Here is a 23,515-nt window from a genome sequence, read left to right as displayed (position 1 = left end):
TCTATTCTCTTCCCCTAAAAATTCACGGTCTAGCAAAAGAAAAGTCTATAAATACCACTGCTTATATAGAAAATGTAGTTAAAGTGACCAAGTAACAGACCAATTTTCAATGCACAACTTTTTTGGTAAAATTACAAAACAGCCTCATCTCCAGAAGGTTTCAGATCATCAAACATATGTTACTACATATGATATAATCATCCTATATAATAAAAGCCTAATATGCTAAGTGTCCAGTCATCTGGTCAACCAAAGTATAATATGCTAATGATATGCTAAGGCCACTCAACTGCTCATTATGACATGCACTGACCACCAGGGGGCAGATGCTCCAACCGGTAGGTTAGCTTGTAGCTGGGGTCCAAGCGGGACTGAGCGAGATGGGCCGGACAGGCCCTGGAGCCCTCCCACTGTCCCTCCCTGTCCTCCCAATCCCTCCCTGCACCAGTGGGGTCCCTTGGCCTGGCCTGTAACCTCTCACAATCCGGAATTCCTTGGGGGATGTCGAAGAGCCGGTTTCGGCCCAATCCCGCAGGCCAGGCCAAGGGGACCCACGAGTGCACGAATTCATGCACTTGGGGGCGGGGAGGGGGGGGTCCCTCAGCCGGCCTGCACCCTCTCGGCCAGCTGTAAGCCCAGCTCACGGCTTCTGGCTGAGCAGCACTCCCCCTGTGGGAGCACACTGACCACCAGGAGGCAGTTCCTGCGTTGAGTGTCTGCCCCCTAGTGGTCAGTTCATGTCATAGCGACCGGTCATTCTGCCATTCAGTTGATTTGCATATTAGCCTTTTATTATATAGGATGAGAGAAATCAAATTGTTATCCGACGACAAAAAATTTCCAATGCCCTGAATATTTAAGTAACCCCTTTGAACATCAAAAATACAGTAGGTCCTTAGGTTACGTCGAAGATCCATTCCTGCGGTGCGACGTAATGCGATTTTCGACTTAAGTCGGAACCCACCTACGTAAGCACCTACGTCACTCACATGGCGCACATACACAGCAGTAATGAAGTGAAACAGTAAAAAAAATTTAAAAGAAAGATAACAATTCCTGACCTTTACTTGTGGTAAATAAGTAATAAAAAGCATAAAGCACATATGTACATACGTCAAAATGATGGAACTTTTTTTTATAACCACAAAACGACGTACGTCGAGTCCAACATAACCCGAGGACTGCCTGTATAGTAACGTTGCTTTCACTGTTTCTACTTTGAAACAATGAATGCTGACTTAAAGTTGCTATGGATAACACTTTAAAATAATTTGCATTTTATTAATCAGAACATCTTCATATACTTAGAAAATAGTACCCATGTATGAAATATTATCTCCCTTCAGATAATGCTTAATAAATATGTTAATTCATTACCTTTTGCAGTAACAACTCATCAACCTACTTCCTGCCATTCCTGAAGGTCCACTAATATTAGGAACCTTTGACCTATAATATACTATATATTTATTTGAAAATAAACTTGCATTTCTTTTACAATCTCTTCTGGCTCACAATGGTCTTCCCTCAATTAAGTAAATATCCTGATATTTTATAGTATTTGTAATTATAAAAAGTAAATATAAGATTGTAATTCCATTAGTCATCAGTGATCAATGTAAACTCACTAGGGAAAAATAGACGCCAAAATGATTAAAACCATTTAAATTTTTTAAATCAAGTAAATTAATTTCCAGGGGTAAAAAAACTTTAAAAATAAAAAACAAAACAAGTCAACCTCAAAGATTATGTTGTATTTTGTCTTGTCACTCATTATTATTAACTGTGGGCCTTTCATGACAATATATTAAGTGTCTTACATTTTCATTATTTAAATAACAATAATAGGATGGGATGGGTGGGTGAATAGATCTACAAAAAGTAGTTCTATAGAAAAACAGACTGTCACAGTTAAAGATCCACAGATAGGTAAATATCCGTAAATGAAAAAGATCTTTTAATTTGTGGCGTTAATACACCAATCACATATAGGATGAGAGATTGAAAAAAGAGGATGCTACTAAGTAAAAACTGATATGTTATATCAAATATAGCAGAACAAGATATACATATTCACACAAACATATTTTTAAGCTCTACTATGAGCCAGATCCTGGAAAAAGAGTCCTTCTCAAAAAAGACACCATAAGTCAGCTCCTTTTGACTCCCCTTCCCTTATCCTAACAAAAAGCTTTAAAATCAAGAACAGAAAAAATAAACATGATACTCCAGAAATGTTTGTCCCCTAATCCCAAAGAATTTTGCTTGTTATTGAAACCTTAAAAATTTACAAAATTGAAAATCTATTATCTCACTATTAGAAATAAAATGCAAATGCCTAGGTAAAGCTGCGTATGATAGAAATAGCATCCTAAAGTACAACTAACAAGGAAAGTAAATGACAGGCACTTGAGCCTATTTTACTTAAAAATGTGGAGAGGAGAAGAAGAATAGAATAATGACTAGATGACTGAAAAAGAGAGCAGAGAAGGGCCAAGAAAGATATAAAAGGAGAAACCAAGAATGCCAGACATTAATTTTGAAATTTTGCCTAACAGTGATGGGCAACCTTTTGAGCTTGGTGTGTCAAACTTCGCCAAAAAACTGAGCATAACTCAGGTAGTGTGTCACTTTGAGGAAAAAACATTATTTCGCAAATGTTTCATCCTCGGCACGCGGCCGCCTCAGCGGCCGCGTGTCATCGGAAATGGCTGCGCATGTCAGTGCTGACACGCGTGTCATAGGTTCGCCATCACTGGCTAGGATTTGTCTCAATTATCTGGGGTTGCCCTACATAAAAACTCAGAGCTTAGCAAGAACAGTTAGCAAACTGTCATGCTGAATCACTTCAGTTAAGAATATTTGTAGGCCTTGGCTGAGTAGCTGAGTTGGTTAGACCATCATCCTGATAAAACGCCAAGGTTGTGGGTTTGATCCCCAGTCAGGGCACATACAAGAATCAACCAATGAATGCATAAATAAGTAGAACAACAAACTGATGTTTTTTCTTTCTTTCTCTTCTCTCTATAAATAAATAAATAACTTTTTTTAAATTCTATTTCAATATCTAACTTTGTTATAAAGATTCTTTGTCCCAAAAGATTCCTTACCAAAAATTTTACTGCTGACTAGATCACATTTGTGATTCATTCTCAAGTCTTTTCCTATCATATCAGTTCTCAACCTTATCTATTTTACTATTAAGGTCTCCACATGTATTGCTCGTATTAATACAGGGTGTATCCAAAAAACTGTATACACAATTTTAACAGCTGATAGCTTAATTCTGAAAATGAAATGTATTTCAATAACACTGTCTTTATATTTATTCAGTGTGTATACATTTTTGGGACACCCTATATATTAACTCCCATTTTTAACAAAACTCCATCTCCAGTGTGTTAAAGCTTAACTCCCCCATCAAGTTTATAGCCATAATTCAATTTTTTCTACCACCACCCTTGGCCAGCTATAATTATACACATTTTTAAATAATCGTCATTTGTTCTATCTATAAAAGTATGTATTCCTATTGTGAAAAACGAAGAAAAAAATTACTGCTTCCAAAACATTGTGAAATATATTTTTTAAATTTTCCTATATATCATGGTCCAATACTTTGATAAAATAAAGATGAATTGCTAGAAAAAAAGATCACATAACTGGATATTGCTGAATTATCAAATTGTTATAGAAGTTCTCCATAAACTCTTCTGAATCTGGAGAATTTGTTGCTACTTAGCAATCATAAGATTTCTAAATTGGCACTAATTAGCATGCTGCTGTATAAATGTTCTCTAGTAGGTTCATGTATTGCCTCTTCAGTTAGACTTGAGGAAAGCAGGAAAAATAACATTCTATCCTTAAATTCTCCACATAGCACATATAAGACTGCCTACAATAAAAATAATTAACTAATCGGATCCAATAATTCATATACTGACAGGCAAAGAAAAAGCAACACCAAGGACTCACCCAACTGAGTCTTTCAGAAAATAATTTACCTAACTAGCTATGAAATATTAGTAAGTATGGCCTAAATACCTGTTCTTCGATACCACTGTCAAATAAAAATGTCACTAAGCAATCATGATAGCCTGCTTAGATCAACATGGAATTATAATTAAATATTTACATAAATTAGAGTTACTTCCACTAAAATTACATCATTAAATATATATTATGAATTACTATAACAAAATAGACAGTTTCCATATGCCTTCAATTCAGTGTGTGCCATGCAATATCTTATGCCAAGAGTACTTCTAATATAGAGATTTTAAACCTTCTAAGCTCAACCATGAATAATTTCAAAATATATACAACCTGCACTCTCAGATTACTAAGTATATATAGCCCACTATTGAAAAAAATCTATGTCCCTACATATTATTTTAAATGTAAATGGCAAGAAAATATGGTCCTTCTAAGATATACTCTGTGAACTCTAAATTTATAAGTAGAGACTGACACATAGGTCCTTTTAGTTTGGACAGACATTGAATTTTAGAGATGAAAGAAAGCAATTATCCAGGCCATGCTCATCACTTCACAGGTGTGAAGATTATATTCTAGAAAACTGGCCCGAGGTCACAAAGCTAGAGATCCAGGACCTCAAAAATCGCAGCTATATTAATCTGTTTCCATTAGAATATATTCTAATATCGCTCCAAATATTGAGGTCATATTTGTAGTAATACTTTATTATTTTTCTTTACTAAAGTAAATTTTAAAAGGATGCACACTATATCTTCCTTTTTTGAGTCTCCAGTGATTTTTACTATTTTCTCAAAAATAACATCAGTACCTCTAAGTCATATATTTCTACTATAATGTGTGCACCAAATCCTCATATTAGAAATACTTGTATTTATTTGCCATTCTACTTTAACCTTCTATTCATACATCAGAAACACTACTTAAAACAGTTAACCAATTATTAATTCAAGGATGTGAAAAGGCCATTAGAGGGACCACTAAGACCACTTTAGTTTCCCCTACACTAAATAGGTCCAGATAAATTGATTTCTAGGTTGTTTCTGCTTTTCCGCATTTTACTGGCTTTGTCTACTGTCACTTCTTATTACTGCCAATGAGCCTGCTTGTATCCAACTCTATTCCACTTATACCATATGCAAGAGTAAATATGTTCCTGGTGAAACCTTTAAGAAAGTCTAAAAAATCAAAACCATACATTTTAGTCTATTAATTACAGATGCTTAAAAGCATTTTGTAATTAATTACCTCCTTGTTCTCAACTGTTTCAAAATGAAGATAATACTAAGTACATGAGGTACTGATATAATTCATACCTGACCCCATAAATTTTTTATCTTGTAAATATCTAGTCTTCTTGAATTTCATTTTATACCAGCCTCTAATCAGATACCTCCTAAAAGCATTTTAAGCTTATATCAGTTTTCTAAAATTAATATTCTTTTCTTCTGGGTCTTTCTTTCATTACTTAGGAAAATGAATTAGTTATAACTTTATAGTAATTTCCACCAAGTTTTACAAAATGTTTTTAAGAGATTTTAAACTGTTTTTAAACAGTTGGGCCAATTATGAAAAGTTAGGGATTTTAAGTTTGCCTTGTAAGAAGTAGTTTAAATTAGGGTAGAAATCTTTGAAAGTTAGACAAAGCAGTCAGAAAATAAAGTTAAAACATGATCAAATATGGTGACAGAAGAAGATCTGACTGAGTGATGAGCACACAGTGCAATATGCAGATCTTGTAACAGAGAAACCCACACCTAAAACCTGTATGATCATATTAACCACTATCACCCCATAAATTTAATAAAAGGAAAAGAAAAAAAACATAATCAATATACCTAAAATGAGTCACATCGATAGCAACTACATCAAATTAGATGTTATCTTAAAAACAGAATACTAAAGTATCTTAATACATACAAAAATAAGAAGTATTTCAAGCCTTTACATAAAATGTTTCTATTTCATGCACACAGATGAAATAAAATTCTACATACAGGAGATATATAACAAAGAAAGGGTAAACAAAAAGAAAGAAAAATACTACAGTCCATGAAAAGCCCTCTCCCCACTTAAGAGAATATTGCATGATATAGGTAATGAGTAGTATCACTTCTATATTCCATTTTGCTTCAAATAAGTTTCAATTTCACCTACCTTTCTTCTCTGAGAGATGTTGAGGGCACCAAAGTCATTAAACAAGGATGCAGCAGGTGAAGTGAGAGGATCTGGAAGGTAAGTTATGTAAGTTTCCAAACAGATAACTCCGGTAACCCACAAGTCTAATAATAAATGTTTAACTTGGCAATGCTTACAAAAGTAATGAAAATCACATACTACACTAACAGTTAAACTCAATGCCTCAAATACAGTGGATATTCAAATATTTTCTGAGTGAATAAAACACAAATTGGAGAATACTGCATTCAGCCAATACTCAGTACACATTTATTCAAGAAGCTAAGCAGATTAGGATGCTTCTATTTGCTTAAAACTAAAAGAAAAATCAAACAGAAAACAAAAAAGATGGCTTTTAACCATGTTATTATGAATGTGTTTATGAAGGAAGTCTACCTGCAATAAATGTTTATTTAGAGATGACAGAGAGGTAGTCAGCTATACTCTGAGTGATCACTCTTGGTTTTAACACTTAGACAAGGCCCTAAAACCATCTACTCTATAAAATATTCCACACTTTTAAGTTTATCACAGATATTTTATATTCTTATTTAAAAAAGGTAAATTAAGTTTTAAAACACAATCAGGAAATCCAAAGATTTTACAGATTCAGAGTTCTATTATTCTATGGTCAGAAGTTACAAACAAAAGTGTAAGTCTAAATTGTTTTCCACTTAACAAATCAGAAGTTTCTGAAAAGGTGTGCATAATACAAATTAAAATATTTATCTTCAATTCTGAGCTTTAAGTTAATCTTATGTTTCTCATTAAATTATCTGTAAAACCCTATAAAATATATAGTAAATACTCTCATTTAAAGAAACCTCATACCCCAACCAGTTTGGCTCAGGGGAAAGAGCATCAGCACACAGACTGAAGGGTCCTGGGTTCGATTTCGGTTAAGGGCAGATACCTCGGTTGTAGGCTTAATCCCCCGGGCATGTGCAGGAGGCAACCAATCAATGTGTCTCTCACATCAATGTTTCTCTCTCTCTCTCTCTCTCTCTCTCTCTCTCTCTCTCTCTCTCTCTCCCCCTCCCCTCCTCCCTTCCACTCTCTCTAAAAATTAATGGAAAAATATCCTCTGGTGAGGATTAACAAAACAAAAAATGGAAATAATCCACATGCAAATCTTATTGTCACCATTATTAATAACTGTTAACATTTTACTGATGCAGTCTTAATACTCAATTCTTATTTTTATTTTTTTTTTAATCATCCTTTGGCCTGGCCAGTGTGAGTCTGTAGTTGTACCGAAGAATCTCAGGTTCGATCCCCAGCCCCCGTCCAGGCGCATGTGAGAGGCAACCAATTAATGTCTCTCTCTCATATTGATGTTTCTCTCTCTCTTCCACTCTTCTTCCCTCTCTTCCACTCTCTCTAAAAAGCAATAGGAAAAAAATCCTCCAATGAAGATCAACAACGCTACCCCCCCCCCAAAAAAAATCCTTGAACATTTATTTTTTAAAAAGGATACAGGAAGATACCTGGAACTTCTATATCAAAAGCCTTAAAAATGTCCATAATCTTTGAAACAGTAATTCCATATCTAAGAATGTTTCCAAAACAACTCAAAATATGAACACAGATTCATACACATAATCAAATATTGGAGTATAATTAATTGTTGTTGTTTTTTAAGAATAAAAACAAAAATAGTTCAGAAAATTATGAAGAGAAATAATAGCATTCAGTTTATAATGATCAAGAACTATCCATTAAAATATATTTAACTAGATGCCTGGTACACGAAATGCATGCACGGTGGGGGGGGGGGAGGGTGTGTCCCTCAGGACAGCCTGTACCCTCTCCAATCTGACATCCCTCTCACTGGCTCCCAACTGCTCACTTGCCTGCCTGCCTGATTGCCCCTAACCGCTTCTGCCTGCCAGCCTGATCACCCCCTAACCACTCCCCCGCCAGCCTGATCAACACCTAACTGCTCCCCTGCCGGCCAGATTCCCCTAACTGCCCTCGCCTGCAGGGCTGGTCACCCCTAACTGCCCTCACCTGCAGGCCTGGTCCCCCCAACTGCCTTCCCCTGCAGGCCTGGGTCCCCCCCCAACTGTTCTCCCCTACAGGCCTGGTCCCCCCCCCCCCCAACTGCCCTCCCCTGCAGGCCTGGTCCCCCCCAACTGCCCTCTCCTGCAGGCCTGGGTCCCCCGCAACTGCCCTCCCCTACAGGCCTGGTCCCTCCCAACTGCCCTCCCCTGCAGGCCTGGTTACCCCCAACTGCCCTCCTCTGCAGGCCTGGTCACCCCTAACTGTCCTCCCCTGCAGGCCTGGTCGCCCCTAACTGTCCTCCCCTGCAGGCCTGGTCCCCCCCCCAACTGCCCTCCCCTGCAGGCCTGGTCACCCCCAACTGCCCTCCCCTGCCGGCCATCTTGTGGCGGCCATATTGTGTCCACATGGGGGAGGCCATCTTTGACCACATGTGTGTTGGAGTGATGATCAATTTGCATATTACTTTTACTAGATAGACTGTGATCTTGAAATTAAGTATTACAATGTATATACTTAAGTACTGCTATGTATTATCTCTATCATAAAAACCCTGTGGTCGTGACACCGTCACAGCGGAACAACCAAGGACTGGTCACCAGGAGGCTGTGAGCACTGCAAGGCGCGTGAAGGTGGGCAGGGCTGCGAGCACAGTGAGGCTGTGCGGTGGATGGGGCCACGCGATTTCATGCACTGGGCTTCCAGTGTATATATAATACAAATTTTAATAGTTCCTGAATATGAAATAATAGATCATTTTTTACTTTCTTCCTTATACCTGTCCACAACTTTCAAAATTTCTACAATGGACATATTGATTTTAGAGTAAGAAACATACATATAAGAGAGGAAAAGGAACCAAGCCTTACCATGGCCTGCATATGGCTTGGCACTGTCATTTAGAAGGCTTGGGGAGCTGCTACTATTAGTCATTCTCTGAAAAAGAAAATATAGATACATGATATCACTAGAATTAAGAATATTCAACCAATTAAGACTAACTTTCTTTGCTTCTTCCCCTCTATCCATCTTTCACATTACTAATACTCTAATCACTGCTACTTGGATTACAATCATCTATGCAAAAACTTCCAACCACTCTGCATAACACATCAAATGAAAATTTTATTCACTAGTCAGGTGTTTAAAACTAAAGCTGCAGACCTATTTTGAATTGCACTTCTATTAATTTATCAGCCTGGGCAAGACACATATAACTAACTACTAAATTTCCTTGTCCATAAAATTTAAATTCCAATATCCATTCAAGATGTAAAGTGACTACATATAAAGAAATGCTCTCTAATATCTTCTCCCAACGCATATTATCCTTCGTGTACCTTAGAGACTCTATAAAATTAGGCTATTCACTGTTCCCTAAATGTTTCACGGTTTCTCAACACATTCCATAATCTCTATGGTGTATCTCCATCATGAAAGGCCTTCATCCCACAACCACAAAACACACAGAGGAGTGAAACTAGTTTCTTCCTATCTATCTCTACATACTCCATGGTTGTCCCAACCTTAACCCCACCCTTGAAAGCTCACCCTACTCCAACCCTAAAGGAGATAAGATGCCTTAACTATATCCCAACTACCTCTTTATCTAAAATCCCACGTCCTCCTGATAAATAAATTTAGGAATAAATGAAGACTTAGATCAGTGGTACCCACATGGGGCACATGTCCCACAGGGGGGCAATTAGATTTTTAAGGGGGGCAATTCAAGAATAAATTATTAAGTGAATTTTTTTGGATTTCTTATGGTTCTAAGGGCCTCATACACAGTATATAAATATATATTGTGATATATTTATGATTTCAGTTCCCTATTATATGTTTTAAACTTTATTTGCTATTTTTTTCATATCACTTTACATTTTTTAACAATTTCTTAGTGATTTCTCCCTCAGTACTTCAACCGTCCTTTCATTCTTTTATTTTTCTCTTTCATGGATGCCATGTTCTTTGGAAGTGTGTTTAGACCAAGTTAATGGCCTTTTAGGCTTCCTCCATGTGAATAGGAGTTCACTTTTTGAATAATAAGAATTATGTGTCATGGGGGGAGGGGGCATATCAGGATTTTATGCTTAGGTGGGGCATGGCCAAAGAAAGGTTGGGAACCACTGCTCTAGATGCTCTCCACCCTCAGAATAAACTTTACTGTTTAAACTCATACTAATGATACCTGCAGCAAGGGATACTTTGTTTCTACAGGGCTTCCAAATCCATTGACTCCTATAAAGCTGGTGCTGAAATAGGAATCTGTGAGACTGGTATCAGTTAAAGCACCTCCATCTATTCCAGGAACTGAAAGAGAAAAAAAATTCAAGTATTTGATTATTTAAAAGCACAAATATTGATGTGGTTTCTGTGTTCCTAAATAACTTTTGAAGTGTCAATCTGCCACACTTATTTTTATTTACCTATTCATAACAAAGGCAAGACCAAATAAAATTGGCTCATTTGTTAAACAATGCTCAAGTTGACTGTTGTTTTCCTACAGAGATAGTAATTTATTTTGTATCAGTCACCTAAAAGCTACCAAGCACAACATGAAGAAACAAATCAGACTTGGATTTCAAGTTTCTTTCTTTAACTTTGCAAGAGGCCAGCAGAAACTATAAACCACTGCAATTTCCTCAGGACTGTTTTATTATGAAAAAACATTTATTTATGAAAAAAATCAGCAGACTCACATTAATTCATAGTTCAGTAAAAACAATTCTATAGAAGTAGAAATGCAATAGAGTTCAGGGATGACACCCTGTCTATTGATTTTAGGACAGGATAATACAGAATGATTTTAAGTAGAACAATCCATTTATATATGAACAAAGTCATGAACAATATGTTTTAGATACTAGTTGTTGGTAAGTACTTGGAATGCTGCTATTTTTAAGCTGCTAGTTAAGTACAAAGCCTTACACTTCATAACAGCTGAACTGCAAGTAGAATTTGCCCTCTTCTGTGCAGAACCTCTAAGAACCACTGAAACCACTCCCACTCCCAACAAGAAGTAATCTAACCCTAGCTGGTTCCACCACAGACTCAAGAGTCCCAGGTTGGATTCCTATCAATGGGTCTCCCTCACATCGATGTTTCTCTCTCTTGTTTGTCCCCCCTCCCTTCCACTCTCTCTAAAAATTAATGGAAAAATACCCTCAGGTGAGGATTAACAACAATTTAAACCAAAATAAAGTAGACTAAAGAAATACTGATAGTTGGATGTAGAGTGCTATAATATGAATTTTGGTATACCCCCAAAATCATATATTGAAATCCTAAACCCTAAAAATGATGGTATTAGGATGTGGGACCTTTAGGAGGTGCTTAGGTCATGAGAGTGGAGCCCTCATGCATGAGATCAGTGTTCTTATAAAAGAGACCTTACAGAGATTCCTAGACCCTTCCACCATGTGAGAACACAACAAGAGGGTGCCCATCTATGAATCAGGAAGTGGGTCCTCACCAACCACCACACATAATCTGCCAGTGCTGTGATACTGGACTTGCCAGCTTCCAGAACTGTAAGAAATAAAAATTGTGTTGTTTATAAACCACCCAGTCCGTGGTATTTTGTTAGTGCAACACAAACTAAGACACAGAGATGTGGGAATGTAAATTGGTGCAGCTACTATGGAAAACAGTATGGAGGTCCCTCAAAAAATTAAATATAGCCCAGCCAGTGTGGGTCAGTGGTTGAGCATCAACCAATTAACCAGGAGGTCACAGTTCAATTCCCGGTCAGGGCACATGCCAAGTTTGCAGGCTCAATCTCCAGTAGTGGGTGTGCAGGAGGCAACCAATCAATGATTCTCTCTCTCTAAAATCAATAAAAACATATTTTTTAAAAACTAAGTATAAAACTACCACATGATCCAGCAATCTTAATTCTGGCTATATATCCAAAGGAAATAACATAACTATCTCAAAAAGAGATATCTGCATCTCTATGTTCACTGCAGCATTTTTCATAATAGTCAAGACATGGAAACAACCTAAGTATTTATGGAAAGATGAATAGATAAAGAAAATCAATCTCTCTCTCTCTCTCTCTCTCTCTCTCTCTCTCTCTCTCTCTCTCTCTCTCTCATACACACACACACACAAAATGGAATATTATCCTACCTAATAAAATGGTAGTATGTAAATTACCATCACTCCGCTACGCCCACAACTGGGCCAGCGGGAGGCGCAGGGGGCGGGACTCGGGGTGGCCGGGATAGCCGATTGGGCCAGCGGGACGCTGAGCTCGCGTTGCCAGCTGCGGCGCGAGCTCAGCGTCTGCGCCATGGCTGTGCTGCGGAACAGAAGGGGCCTCTGGGGCAGCGAGCTCACGTCCCGCCGTGGACCATCAAAAGCGGGGGAGCTGGGTGCCTGTCTGCTCCGGCACCAGGCCTTTCAGAAGCCTCCGCCGCACCGGAGGCTTCTGAAAGGCCTGGTGCACTAGCGGACAGGCACCCAGCTCCCCTGCGATCGAAAGCGAAAGCGTGTAGGGGACCCTACACGTGCATGATTCAATCATGCACTGGGCCTCTAGTTCAGTCATAAAAAAGAAGGCAATCCTGTAATTTGTGACAACATGAATGGACCTTGGGGATGTTATACTAAGTAAAATAAGTCAGAGAGAAAAAGTTAAATACTGTGTGATCTTACTTTTCTGTGGAATCTAAAAATGCCAACTCAAAGCACTAGAGAGCAAAACAATAGTTGCCAGGGGCTGGGGATTAGGAGAAATGGGGAGAAACTGGTCAAAGAATACAAACTTCCAGCTATAAAATGAACAAGTTCTGGAGATCTAAGGTACAGCACAGTGACTATAATTAACAATTAACAATATTGTATAAGAGGGTAGATCCTAAAAGTTATCACCCATACAAAAAAAGGTGATTATGTATGTGTGTGTGTGGGGGGGTGTTAACAACCTTTATTGTGGTAATCATTTTGCAATAAATGTATGTCAAATCATCATGTTATATACCCTAAACTTACATATGTTACATACCAATAATCTCAGTAAATCTAGGAGAAAAAAAAACATTCCACACATACAATTACACTTGAGTTCTTGTTTTAAAAAGTTACAGTTTCAGAAGGAAAGGAATGGGAAATGGTATTTCCAAAGTAGTTAGGAAAATCACTAATGTACAGTATATTACTCTATGCTATATAGACCACAAAAATACTAATTTTTCTTAGAAGGTACAAAGAACATACATGTCCTACCTACATCATAGGATATTCAAAGAGAAAATGGTTGTTACTTTTAAGTTTAAACTGCATAAGCATAGATATGTTAGAGACCTTAATTACCAGGACTAGAGAATCCAGAACTTTTCATTCCTTGTACCCTTTATTTTTGCAATTTGTTTTAAGTAAACTTTATAACATCTCTGTGGAATAACAATTTGCAATCCACTTTAAATAAGGCTTACTATTTCTATGAAAGGTCTGTTAAAATCTTTTATTATAACTATTATATCCCTATGGAATAGTGATTAAACATCACTGTATAAATATGAATCTCAGTCCAAACAACAACTGTTGGAAAAGTTGATATCTCTTATTTTGCAGTTAAGCCAATTGTGATTCAGAGTGATTAAATAAAATAGCTTTCCCAAAAGTCACAAAGCTAATAAGTGACAGAACTGAGATAGAAAAGCCAATTCTCTATTGCACTGAACTGCCATTCAATTTTTGAGAGAGGGAAACAGAAATGAAAAGATGAAATTTCAAGTTCTTAAATGATCATGAGACACTCCAACTTTAAACCCAAGGGTCTTACAGTACCTAAAGAGTTAAAACTTCTACATCTGTCAGCAGTTACCCTGCAACTATTAACATATAAATGTGTATGGTAATAATCTTCTAAAAAAAAAAAAAGAGTCCACCCCACAGATTAACTAAAGAAACGTTCTCCATGATTAGCTTTGTCCCTTCTGGATGAAATTACTTCAATTTCCCAAAACACCACAATAGATCAATGGTACCCAACAAAGGAACTCTAAAGTCAACTAAATTTGGTAAATGCTGAGGACAAAAAATAAAAGTAAACCATTTTTTTACTGGAAAACTTTCTCAGAGCTTGCATATACAATGTGGACTGACAATCTAAAAAGGAAATAGAATACTTCCCAAATTTACTTCACTAGAGAACCCTTTCTACATAGAGCAGCTTGAGGTACTGGAGTTTCATAGAACACACTTCACAAAAGTGTCCAGTGGTTTTCCTCTGCCAACAAAGACATCACAGACAAGATGCTGATGATGTTTATCCCAAAGGATGAAATCCAAACTTCTTGGTCTGACATCAGGACACTGACGAATCCTCCCCATGCTACCCAGAGAGGGGTCCACAGGGTGTTGTTCTCTGTTCCCATGTAAGTTAAGGAAAACTTGCACAATGTCCAGAGCCCCTGATGTCCTGCTAAAGGAGGAGGAGGATGTCCTCAAATTCCCTGCAGCGGAACCCACTTAGGTGACACCAACCTTGATTTCCAAATGGAACAGTACATCTAAAAAAGGAAAAGTGATGGCATCTACATCATAAATCTGAAGAGAACCTGGGAGAAGCTTCTGCTGACAGCTCATGCCATTGTTGCCACTGAAAACCCCAATGATGTCAATGTCCTATCCTCTAGGAATACTGGCCAGCAAGCTGTGCTGAAGTTTGCTGCTACCACTGAAGCCACTCCTGTTGCTGGCCATTTCACTCCTGGAACCATCATTGACCCGATCCAGGCAGCCTTCATGGAGCCGAGACTTCTGGTGGTTACTGATCCCAGGGCTGACCACCGGCCTCTCACAGAGGTATCTTATGTTAACCTGCCCAGCACTGCTCTGTGTAACACAGCCTTTCCTCTGTGCTGTTTGTGAAGCATAGTAATCCCTCCTTTGGAGAACTGCTCTTTGAACTACTCTGTTATTCTTAGGCAGTCTCTTATTCTATAGGTCAACTCTTATTTTTAGATAGTCCCTTATTCTGTAAAATAAATGTTTTAGTTTGAATAACAGAAAAAATAAAAACTTAGCTGTCTGACCTTGCAAGCTAGCCATCTGACGTAACAGGCTAATGCTGATACTGATAATATTCCCATATTCTCATGCCAAGTGTTTGTTCATTATGCATCCAAGGTCACAAACTATCTGCAAAAAATAACTTACACAGAGCTCTTTGTAAAATCTGCAGACAAAGAGCTCGAAAGGTATAAATAAAAAGAACTTCCTCTATGTATGGGTTCAGAATTTGACAGAGATATTCTGCTCTGAACCCGTGCGCAATATAAGACTCCTAATTAATTGGCTTGTTAAGGCGTCTTGTATCTAGCTCGATGATTTACGATACAACATGTGGACACTGCCATCCCTGGCAACAAGGGGACTCATTCAGTGGGTCTGATGTGGTGGATACTGGCCTGGGGAAGTCTTGTGCATGCGCCATCTCCCATGAACACTGATGTGAGGTCATGCCTGGTCTCTACTTACACAGACTCTGAAGAGACTGAAAAGGAAGAACAGGCTGCTGGTGAAAAGGCTGTGACCAAAGAGGAATTTCAGGGTGAATGAACTATACCAGCCTCTGAGTTCACTACTGCTCAACCTAAGGTCACAGACTGGTCTGAAGGTGTACAGATGCACTCGGTGCCTATTCAGCACTTTCCTACTGAAACCTGGAGTGCTCAGCCTGCTAGTGAAGACTGGTCTGTGGCTCCCACTGCCCAGACCACTAAATGGATAAGAGTAACTACTGAGTTAAGCTGTTTTCCACAAACTCTTAAATAGAATGGAAATAAGTTGATGAAAAATAAGCAGTTTCTTTTTTTAAAAAGCCCTCGACAATCTGCTCTCAATCAATCATTCTAATATTTCCTTAAAGTGCTGGGTTTGAGTCTCAGTTCTGCCACTTACAAGCTATACAGTCTTTGGGCAAAATGCTTATAAAACAAAGATTATTCCATCACTTGTAAAATTAGAACCATACCATCTACCCTGCAAACTTCAATGAAAATTATGATAAAGAAACAAATATCTTAAAAATTATTCCCAAAATCTTGATAGTTGCACAATACAAATTTATTAAACTGAACTGTATACTTACAATGGGTGAATTTTTTAGTATATAATTTATATTTCTATAAAACTATTTTTTAATCAGTAGAGAAAAACGAATACCTTACATAGATTATTTCCAAAAGAACAAGGACTACAGTGTAAAATAATAAAAGTATACATCTACTCAAAAAAGAGCTTTACAATAATCATAACATTATTGAACTCTCTCTTCCAATCAAAATGATATATTCATTGTATATTTTGGAAGTCTACACTTCACAATACAGAGTACCATCAATTCCTGCTCTATGTTAAAGACCTAGACATGATGGAAAAAATACTTGGAGTTAGACACTGAGGTCTAACCGTATTTTTGCCACTTACTAGCTATATGACCTTGGGCAAACAACCCTTTAAGTTTCATTTCTTCATCTGAAAAAAAAATAATACCATCTCACTCACAAGGTGTGGTAGAGACTCAAGTCAAGTAACTACTCAAAGTACCCAGCATATTGTCTCACAGGTACTTACAAATGTTAATTTCTTCTCCCATCACTAGAATGTATTCCCTAATTATCCCAAACTATTAAAACCTCTAACTCAAGATATTATTTATAAAAATTTCCTTTAATTTATCTTTTATTGCTATCTTAAATGACTTAAACCTTTAAATTCTTATATGTTTCTGTACTATCTACCCATCTAAATTATCAGTAAACTGAGATTTTGAATTAGTCCTTATACTTTTTGGTATTCCCTAATGTACTAGCACATTTGTATAAACACTTACAATTAAACCCTTTTCCAGAGTAGGAATTTTTAAAAGTTGACAAAATACACAATAGGTTTTCATGCCCACACTTTATAAAACACCCCATGCAAATGGTATTACTGCCTCCATTTTCTGATGAGTAAATTGATACTCAAAGACCCTACCTGCCAGTGCACTGAATGCAGGCCCAAGAAACAGGCTCCTCCAGGCACTCAGCAGAACTCCCATTCTTTTCTCTATTGGATCTGTGGGATGAGCACAGACTGGGCAAATACACCTGCCCATGAGGTCTGCTTCAGCCAGTTACCAACTATTGACCTTCAACAGCGTATGTAACCTAGATCTCAGATTACTGCTCTGTAAAATACAAATGATAACCTACTTTCCAGGGTTGTTGTGGCAATAATTCAGTATACTGGCATGCTTGGATGAGATACGGTGTTTATACTTACTTTTTGTGATTATCATTTGTACCAATTTATAAATTTATTTGTAAAAATTGGCTTGCTCTTTCTAATGAAATGTAATATATTCTTGTATAGAATGCATTAATGAAAATTTTTCATGTAGCTTTTTTTTACGTTTTAATATATAAAAAGGTAGTTTGGAATATTTTATACATCTCTTACAGAAACCACAGAAGTCATCTGGGAGAATAAAATTCAAAAAATATTGATCTGTCTGAGGACTGAAGTTCTCTCAAAAACTCACAAACTAAAAAAGGCCAAGGGAACCAAGAAAAAACAGTAACTAATGACTAAAAACGCTGTATTTCCAGCCTGTGATAAAGCTTCTGTGCAGAGCCATAAGAGATCAATTCTAGCCCAGCCAGTGTTGCTCAGTAGTTGAGCATCAACCAGGAAGTCATAGTCCGATTCCCTATCAGGGCATATGCCCAGGTTGCAGGACCTATCCCCAGTGGGGGCGTGCAGGAGGCAGCCAATCAATGATTCTCTCTTATCATTGATGTTTCTATCCCTGTCTCCTTCTCCCTTCCTCTCTATGAAATCAATAAAAACTATTAAAAAAAAAAAACCTACTCCAAAAGTTTTCTCTATCTCCATCCTCAGAAGCCACAGTTATCTTTAAAACAGAAATCTTATCACTTCACTTAGCACAGCCTAGAAGGGTCTTCACAATGTGAGCACAAAATCTATCATCTAGTACTACTCTCCATACTATGTAGCCTATTCTTTATCACATCAGATGACTAGAGAACAAAATCATAGTACTATACTTTCTCTCAAAACCTTTGTGTCCTTGTACTCATCTGCCTAGGATGCTCTTTCTGTCAGGTATACTTCAGCCATCTTTCAAAAAACAGGCCTAAGCCGTCAGTGGGACATCCAAGGGCTCCCAGACTGCAAGAGGATGCAGGCCAGGCTGATGGAACCACCCCTTTCCCCCAACCCGAAATGCACAAATTTCATGCACCAGGCCTCTAGTGTGTATATATTGCAAAATGATTGCTATAATGAGTTAAGTTAACGTCCAACACCACACAGTTATGAATTTTTTTCTTATGATGAGAACTTTTAAGATCTACTCTCTTAGAAACTTTCAAATATACCATAGAGTATTGTTAATTATAACCACCTTTCCGTTCATTATAACCTCCAGGACTTATGTATCTTATAACTGGAAGTTTATGGCTTTTTACCACCTCTACCTATTTCGTGCACACCAACCCAGCCTCTGGCAACCACCAATCTGTTGTATCTACCAGTTTGGGTTTTATATAGATTCCACATGCAAGTGAGATCAAATGGTATATATCTACATAACTTTTTTAAATATATTTTTATTTATTTCAGAGAGGAAGGGAGAGGGAGAGACAGAAACATCAATGATGACAGAGAATCACTGATCAGCTGCCTCCTGCACACCCCCACTGGGGATCAAGCCTGCAACCCGGCCATGTGCCATGACCAGGAATCGAACTATGACTTCCAGGTTCATAGATCAACGCTCAACCCCTGAGCCATGCCAGACAGGCCATAATTTTTTTAATGTACCAGATCACTAATAACTCTGCTCCTTAACATATATATTTTATATAAATGTATGTATAAATACACATAATACACTAAGATATAATAATTTTGTGCCATCACTTGTATTTGTAAAAGACTATAAGCAATCTAAATATATCCATTAAAAAGGATAATACAAACATACAATGGACTATTACACATCCATTAAAAAGAGGACAGATTTCTATGTGTGGATGTGGAACAAACTACAATCTATACAATTCAATGAGAAAATTCAAAGTGCATTAGGCTTCCATGTGTGCATATACATACATATGTATAAGTATGTGCTAGAAACAGGGAACTATAACATACAAAAAATTGTATAGGCAAAGAATATTTCTGAATGGGTGCACAATAAATTGGAAAGAGTGACTGTCTTTTGGAGAGGGATCAGAAATAAGGAAGGAGGAAAATTATTTCACCCTGTGTATCCTTTTGTGCTATTTACATTTTTAACATGTGCATGTACTACATTTCTAATTCCAATAAAATAAAAAAGTTCCCATTTTCCTAAAATGAGAATTTTTATGTTAAAAATAATAACTAGCTTAGAAAAAAAAGGAACAATATCCTTTTTTAAGAAAAAACAAGAGACACCAAAAGAGACATCAAAAAAGGGAGCTTTTTATGAAAGAGAACTATTATAATGTATATAAATAATGAATCACTGTGATGTACACCTGAAATAGGATATTGTATGTCAATTATATAGCAATAAAAATATCAATCCCAAAAGGTTACATGCTATATAATTCCATTTATAGAATACTGTTGAAATGACAAAATTATAGAAATGGATAGCAAATTACTGATTACCTAACCACTCGCCTGCCTGCCTGATCACCCCCTAACCAATCCCCTGCCAGCCTGATCAACGCCTAACTGCTCCCCTGCTGACCCGATAGCCCCCAACTGCCCTCCCCTGCTGGCCCGATCTCCCCCAAATGCCCTCTGCTGCTGGCCTGGTAACCCCCAACTGCCCTCCCCTGCCAGCCCAGTTGCCCCCAACAGCCCTCCCATGCTGGCCTAGTCACCCCTAACTGCCCTCCCCTGCAGGCCTGGTCGCCCCTAACTGCCCTCCCCTGCAGGCCTGGTCGCCCATAACTGCCCTCCTCTGCAGACCCAGTCACCCCCAACTACCCTCCCCTGCCAGCCTGGTTGCCCTTAACTGTCCTCCCCTGCTGGTCTGGTCACCCCTAACTGCCCTCCCTTGCCAGCCCGGTCGCCCCTAATTGCCCTCCCCTGCCAGCCCGGTCACCCCCAACTGCACTCCCCTGCAGGCCTGGTCCCCCCCCCAACTGCCCTCCCGTGCAGGCCTGGTCACCCCTAACTACCCTCCTCTGCAGGCCCAGTCGCCCCCAACTACCCTCCCCTGCTGGCCTGTTCTCCCCCAACTGCCCTCCCCTGCTGGCCTGGTCACCCCCAACTGTCCTCCCCTACCGGCCCAGTCACCCCTAACTGCCCTCTACTGCTGGCCTGATCTCCCACAACTACCCTCCCCTGCTGGCCACCTTGTGGCAGCCATCTTTGACCACATGGGGGCGACCATCTTGTGCAAGGGTGTGAGGGTCAATTTGCATATTACCTCTATTATAAAGGATGTATATCCTATATAATAAAAGGCTAATATGCAAATCGACCGAACAGCGGAACGACTGGTCACTATGACGCACACTAATCACCAGGGGCAGACGCTCAATGCAGGAGCTGCCCCCTGGTGATCAGTGCACTCCCACAGGGGGAGCACCACTCAGCCAGAAACCAGGCTCTGGTGAGTACAGCAGCAGTGGCAGGAGCCTCTCCCTCCCCCCGCGGCAGTGCTAAGGATGGCCGACTGCAGGCTGAGAGCGTGCCTAAGCCGTCAGTTGAGCATCCCCCAAGGGCTCCCAAACTGCGAGAGGGTGCAGGCCAGGCTGAGGGACACCTCCCCACCCTACCCCACCCCCACCCCCCGAGTGCACTGGGCCTCTAGTTGTCCAATAAAAATGTTTAAATCTATAGCAGCTATCCTAATGGGAAATTCAGTATTTACCTTCCTGTCAGATCATACAAGTTTATGGAAAGAAAAGTGTAATCCTGGCTTAAACAAAAACAGTTTTGCCACAAACATTATACATTCCAAAGTTATTTTATGAACTTCAGGTTATCCACTGCTATCTTCCTGTGGTTGGATGGCAACCACAGTTCAATAATCTGTAGCTATTTTAATGGTCTTGAAAGTATAGCTGTCCCTCAGTATTGAAAGGGATTGGTTTCTGAACCCCTGTGGATACAAAGACTGAGGACACCCATGTCCCTTATGTAGAATACATATAGCCTATGCACAAATCTTCCTGTATACTTTGAATTACCTATAATAATACAATGTAAATGCTATATAAATAGTTGTTACACGATATTGTTTGGGTAATAATGACAAGAAAAAGAGCCAATACATTTTCACTACAGACACAACCATCACAGGCCTAATTACACAGTGCATGTAAGCAAAAGCGTAACATTTTTTTCAAATATTTTCCATCTGCAGTTGGTTGTATCTTCAGATGCAAAACCTATGGGTGAGGAGGGCCAACTGTATACTCTCAAATATTAGGGGGGGAGGGAGGACAGGGAACATAGATGTACAGGTTAATTATAGAGTTATTATTAATAACTAGAGGCCTGTTGCAGGAAGATTCCTGCAAGAATAGGGGTTCCTCAGGCCTATTCCTGCAAGAATAGGGCTTCCTGCGGCCTGAGCAAAGCAGAGAAGGGAGCGAAGCCCGCCGAGGTGGGCCTCGCTCCCTTCTCCGCTGCCTCGCTCCCTTCTCCGCTGCCTCGCTCCCTCCCATCTCCATTGCCTCGCTCCCTTCTCTGCTGCCTCCCTCCCTCCCATTTCTGCTGCCTTGCTCCCTCCCTTCTCCACTACTCCTCGCTCCCTTCTCTGCCGCTTCACTCCCTTCTGCAGCACTTGGCTTCCTTCTACGCTGTATTCAGTCTTCACTCCGCGCCTGCATATGCAAAAAAACTGCCATCTTTGTTGGGTTAATTTGCATACTCGCTCCTGATTGGCTGGTGGGCATAGCAGTGGGATGGTTAATTTGCATGTTTCTCTTTTATTAGTGTAGATATTCAATAACAGCAGCAACTAAGACTGATATCTCACTATGTACCAGGCAATACACACTGATAGTGTCACATGCAATACCACCAAGTAGGTACTATTTTTACCTCCATTTTTTAAAATGAGATAAACTTAGGCTTAAGATTAAAAATTTGCCTAAGATCACAAAGCCAGTAAGAGAGCCAGAAGTACACTTTAGATCTGTCTTATACCAAAGCTTCACTACTAAGTAAATTAGTAGAACTGAAAACTAAGTTTATTTTGATAAACAAATCTATTGGGTTTCAAATAAAGTAATGTACATAAAATATAAATCATGGTATAATAAATACTTTAGCTGCGCCCTAACCAGTTTGGCTCAGTGGATAGAGTGTCGGCCTGTGGACTCAAGGGTCCCAGGTTCGATTCCGGTCAAGGGCATGTACCTTGGTTGTGGGCACATCCCCAGTAGGAGTTGTGCAAGAGGCAGCTGATTGATGTTTCTCTCTCATGGATGTTTCTAACTCTCTATCCCTCTCCCTTCCTCTCTGTAAAAAAGTCAATAAAATATATTATAAAAAAAAACAAAAAACTTTAGCTGCTAAAAATTGAGCACCTTATAGATTAAAATTCTAACCCTGGCCGGTGTGACTCAATAGTTAAAGAGCATGGGCCTAAACACCAAAGGATTGCAGGTCCAATCCCCACCCTCACCCCCACTGGAGCACACTTGGGAGGCAACCAATCGATGTGTCTCTCTCACATGGTCACATGGATGTGTTTCTCTCTCTCTTTCTCTTTCTCTCTCTCTCTCTCTCTCTCTCTCTCTCTCTCTTCCTCCCCTTACCCCTCTGTAAAAATCAATGGAAAAAAATATCCTCAGTGAGAATTAACAAACCAAACCAAAAGTAGATTAAAATTCTAGTTGGAAATGTAATTACATCATTAAAATGTTATCAGCAATTCAAATAAATCCACAATTAGGCCTTGGAAGATCCCAAGTCCAAAAGAAATATGAAATAGCAAAAACTTAGAGTAAGGAGAAAATAATTTAGATAAGCTTTTAAAAAATAATAAACTGTTATTTCCCAAACAACAATTTTTTTATAAATTGCTACTTTTTTAATATTTTTTATTATTAATGTAATTTTTTTAATGATTTCAGAGAGGAAGGGAGAGGGAGAGAGAGATCGAAACATCAATGATGAGAATCATTGACTGGCTGCCTCCTGCACACTCCCCACTTGGGATTGAGTCTGCAACCTGGACATGTGCCCTTTAACGGAAACAAACCCGGACCCTTCAGTCTGCAGGCCGATGCTCTATCCACTGAGCAAACCAGCTAGGGCCCAAACAACAAACTTGAATGCCAGAACATTGCCCGGTCAACAT

At 38.9% G+C, this 23,515-nt stretch overlaps 1 protein-coding gene and 1 pseudogene across 8 annotated transcripts in view; one reads left to right on the top strand and one right to left on the bottom strand.

Moving 5' to 3' along the window:
* PAN3 (poly(A) specific ribonuclease subunit PAN3) overlaps positions 1–23,515 on the bottom strand; it is a 161,990-nt gene that overhangs the window by 128,016 nt on the left and 10,459 nt on the right. For all 7 annotated transcript variants that reach the window (XR_013813711.1, XM_079775195.1, XM_079775196.1 and 4 more), the window contains exons 2-4: positions 10,367–10,488; positions 9,045–9,111; positions 6,154–6,224 (exon numbers count right to left, since the gene is read on the bottom strand). Coding sequence is in view for 6 of the 7 variants with exons in the window: in XM_079775195.1 (XP_079631321.1) it covers positions 6,154–6,224; positions 9,045–9,111; positions 10,367–10,488 (260 nt within the window). In the remaining variant the exon portion in view is untranslated. The remainder of the gene's footprint in view (positions 1–6,153; positions 6,225–9,044; positions 9,112–10,366; positions 10,489–23,515) is intronic.
* Positions 12,740–16,289, top strand: LOC307101781 (small ribosomal subunit protein uS2-like; annotated as a pseudogene). Its single transcript has 2 exons — positions 12,740–15,044; positions 15,525–16,289. The product of its transcript is annotated as a small ribosomal subunit protein uS2-like (transcript).

Source organism: Cnephaeus nilssonii (genome assembly GCF_951640355.1).
Source record: "Cnephaeus nilssonii genome assembly, chromosome: 6".
Classification (NCBI taxonomy): Eukaryota; Metazoa; Chordata; class Mammalia; order Chiroptera; family Vespertilionidae; genus Cnephaeus; species Cnephaeus nilssonii.
Note: the sequence above shows the minus strand (reverse complement) of the source record. Positions and strands in the feature narration are given on the sequence as shown.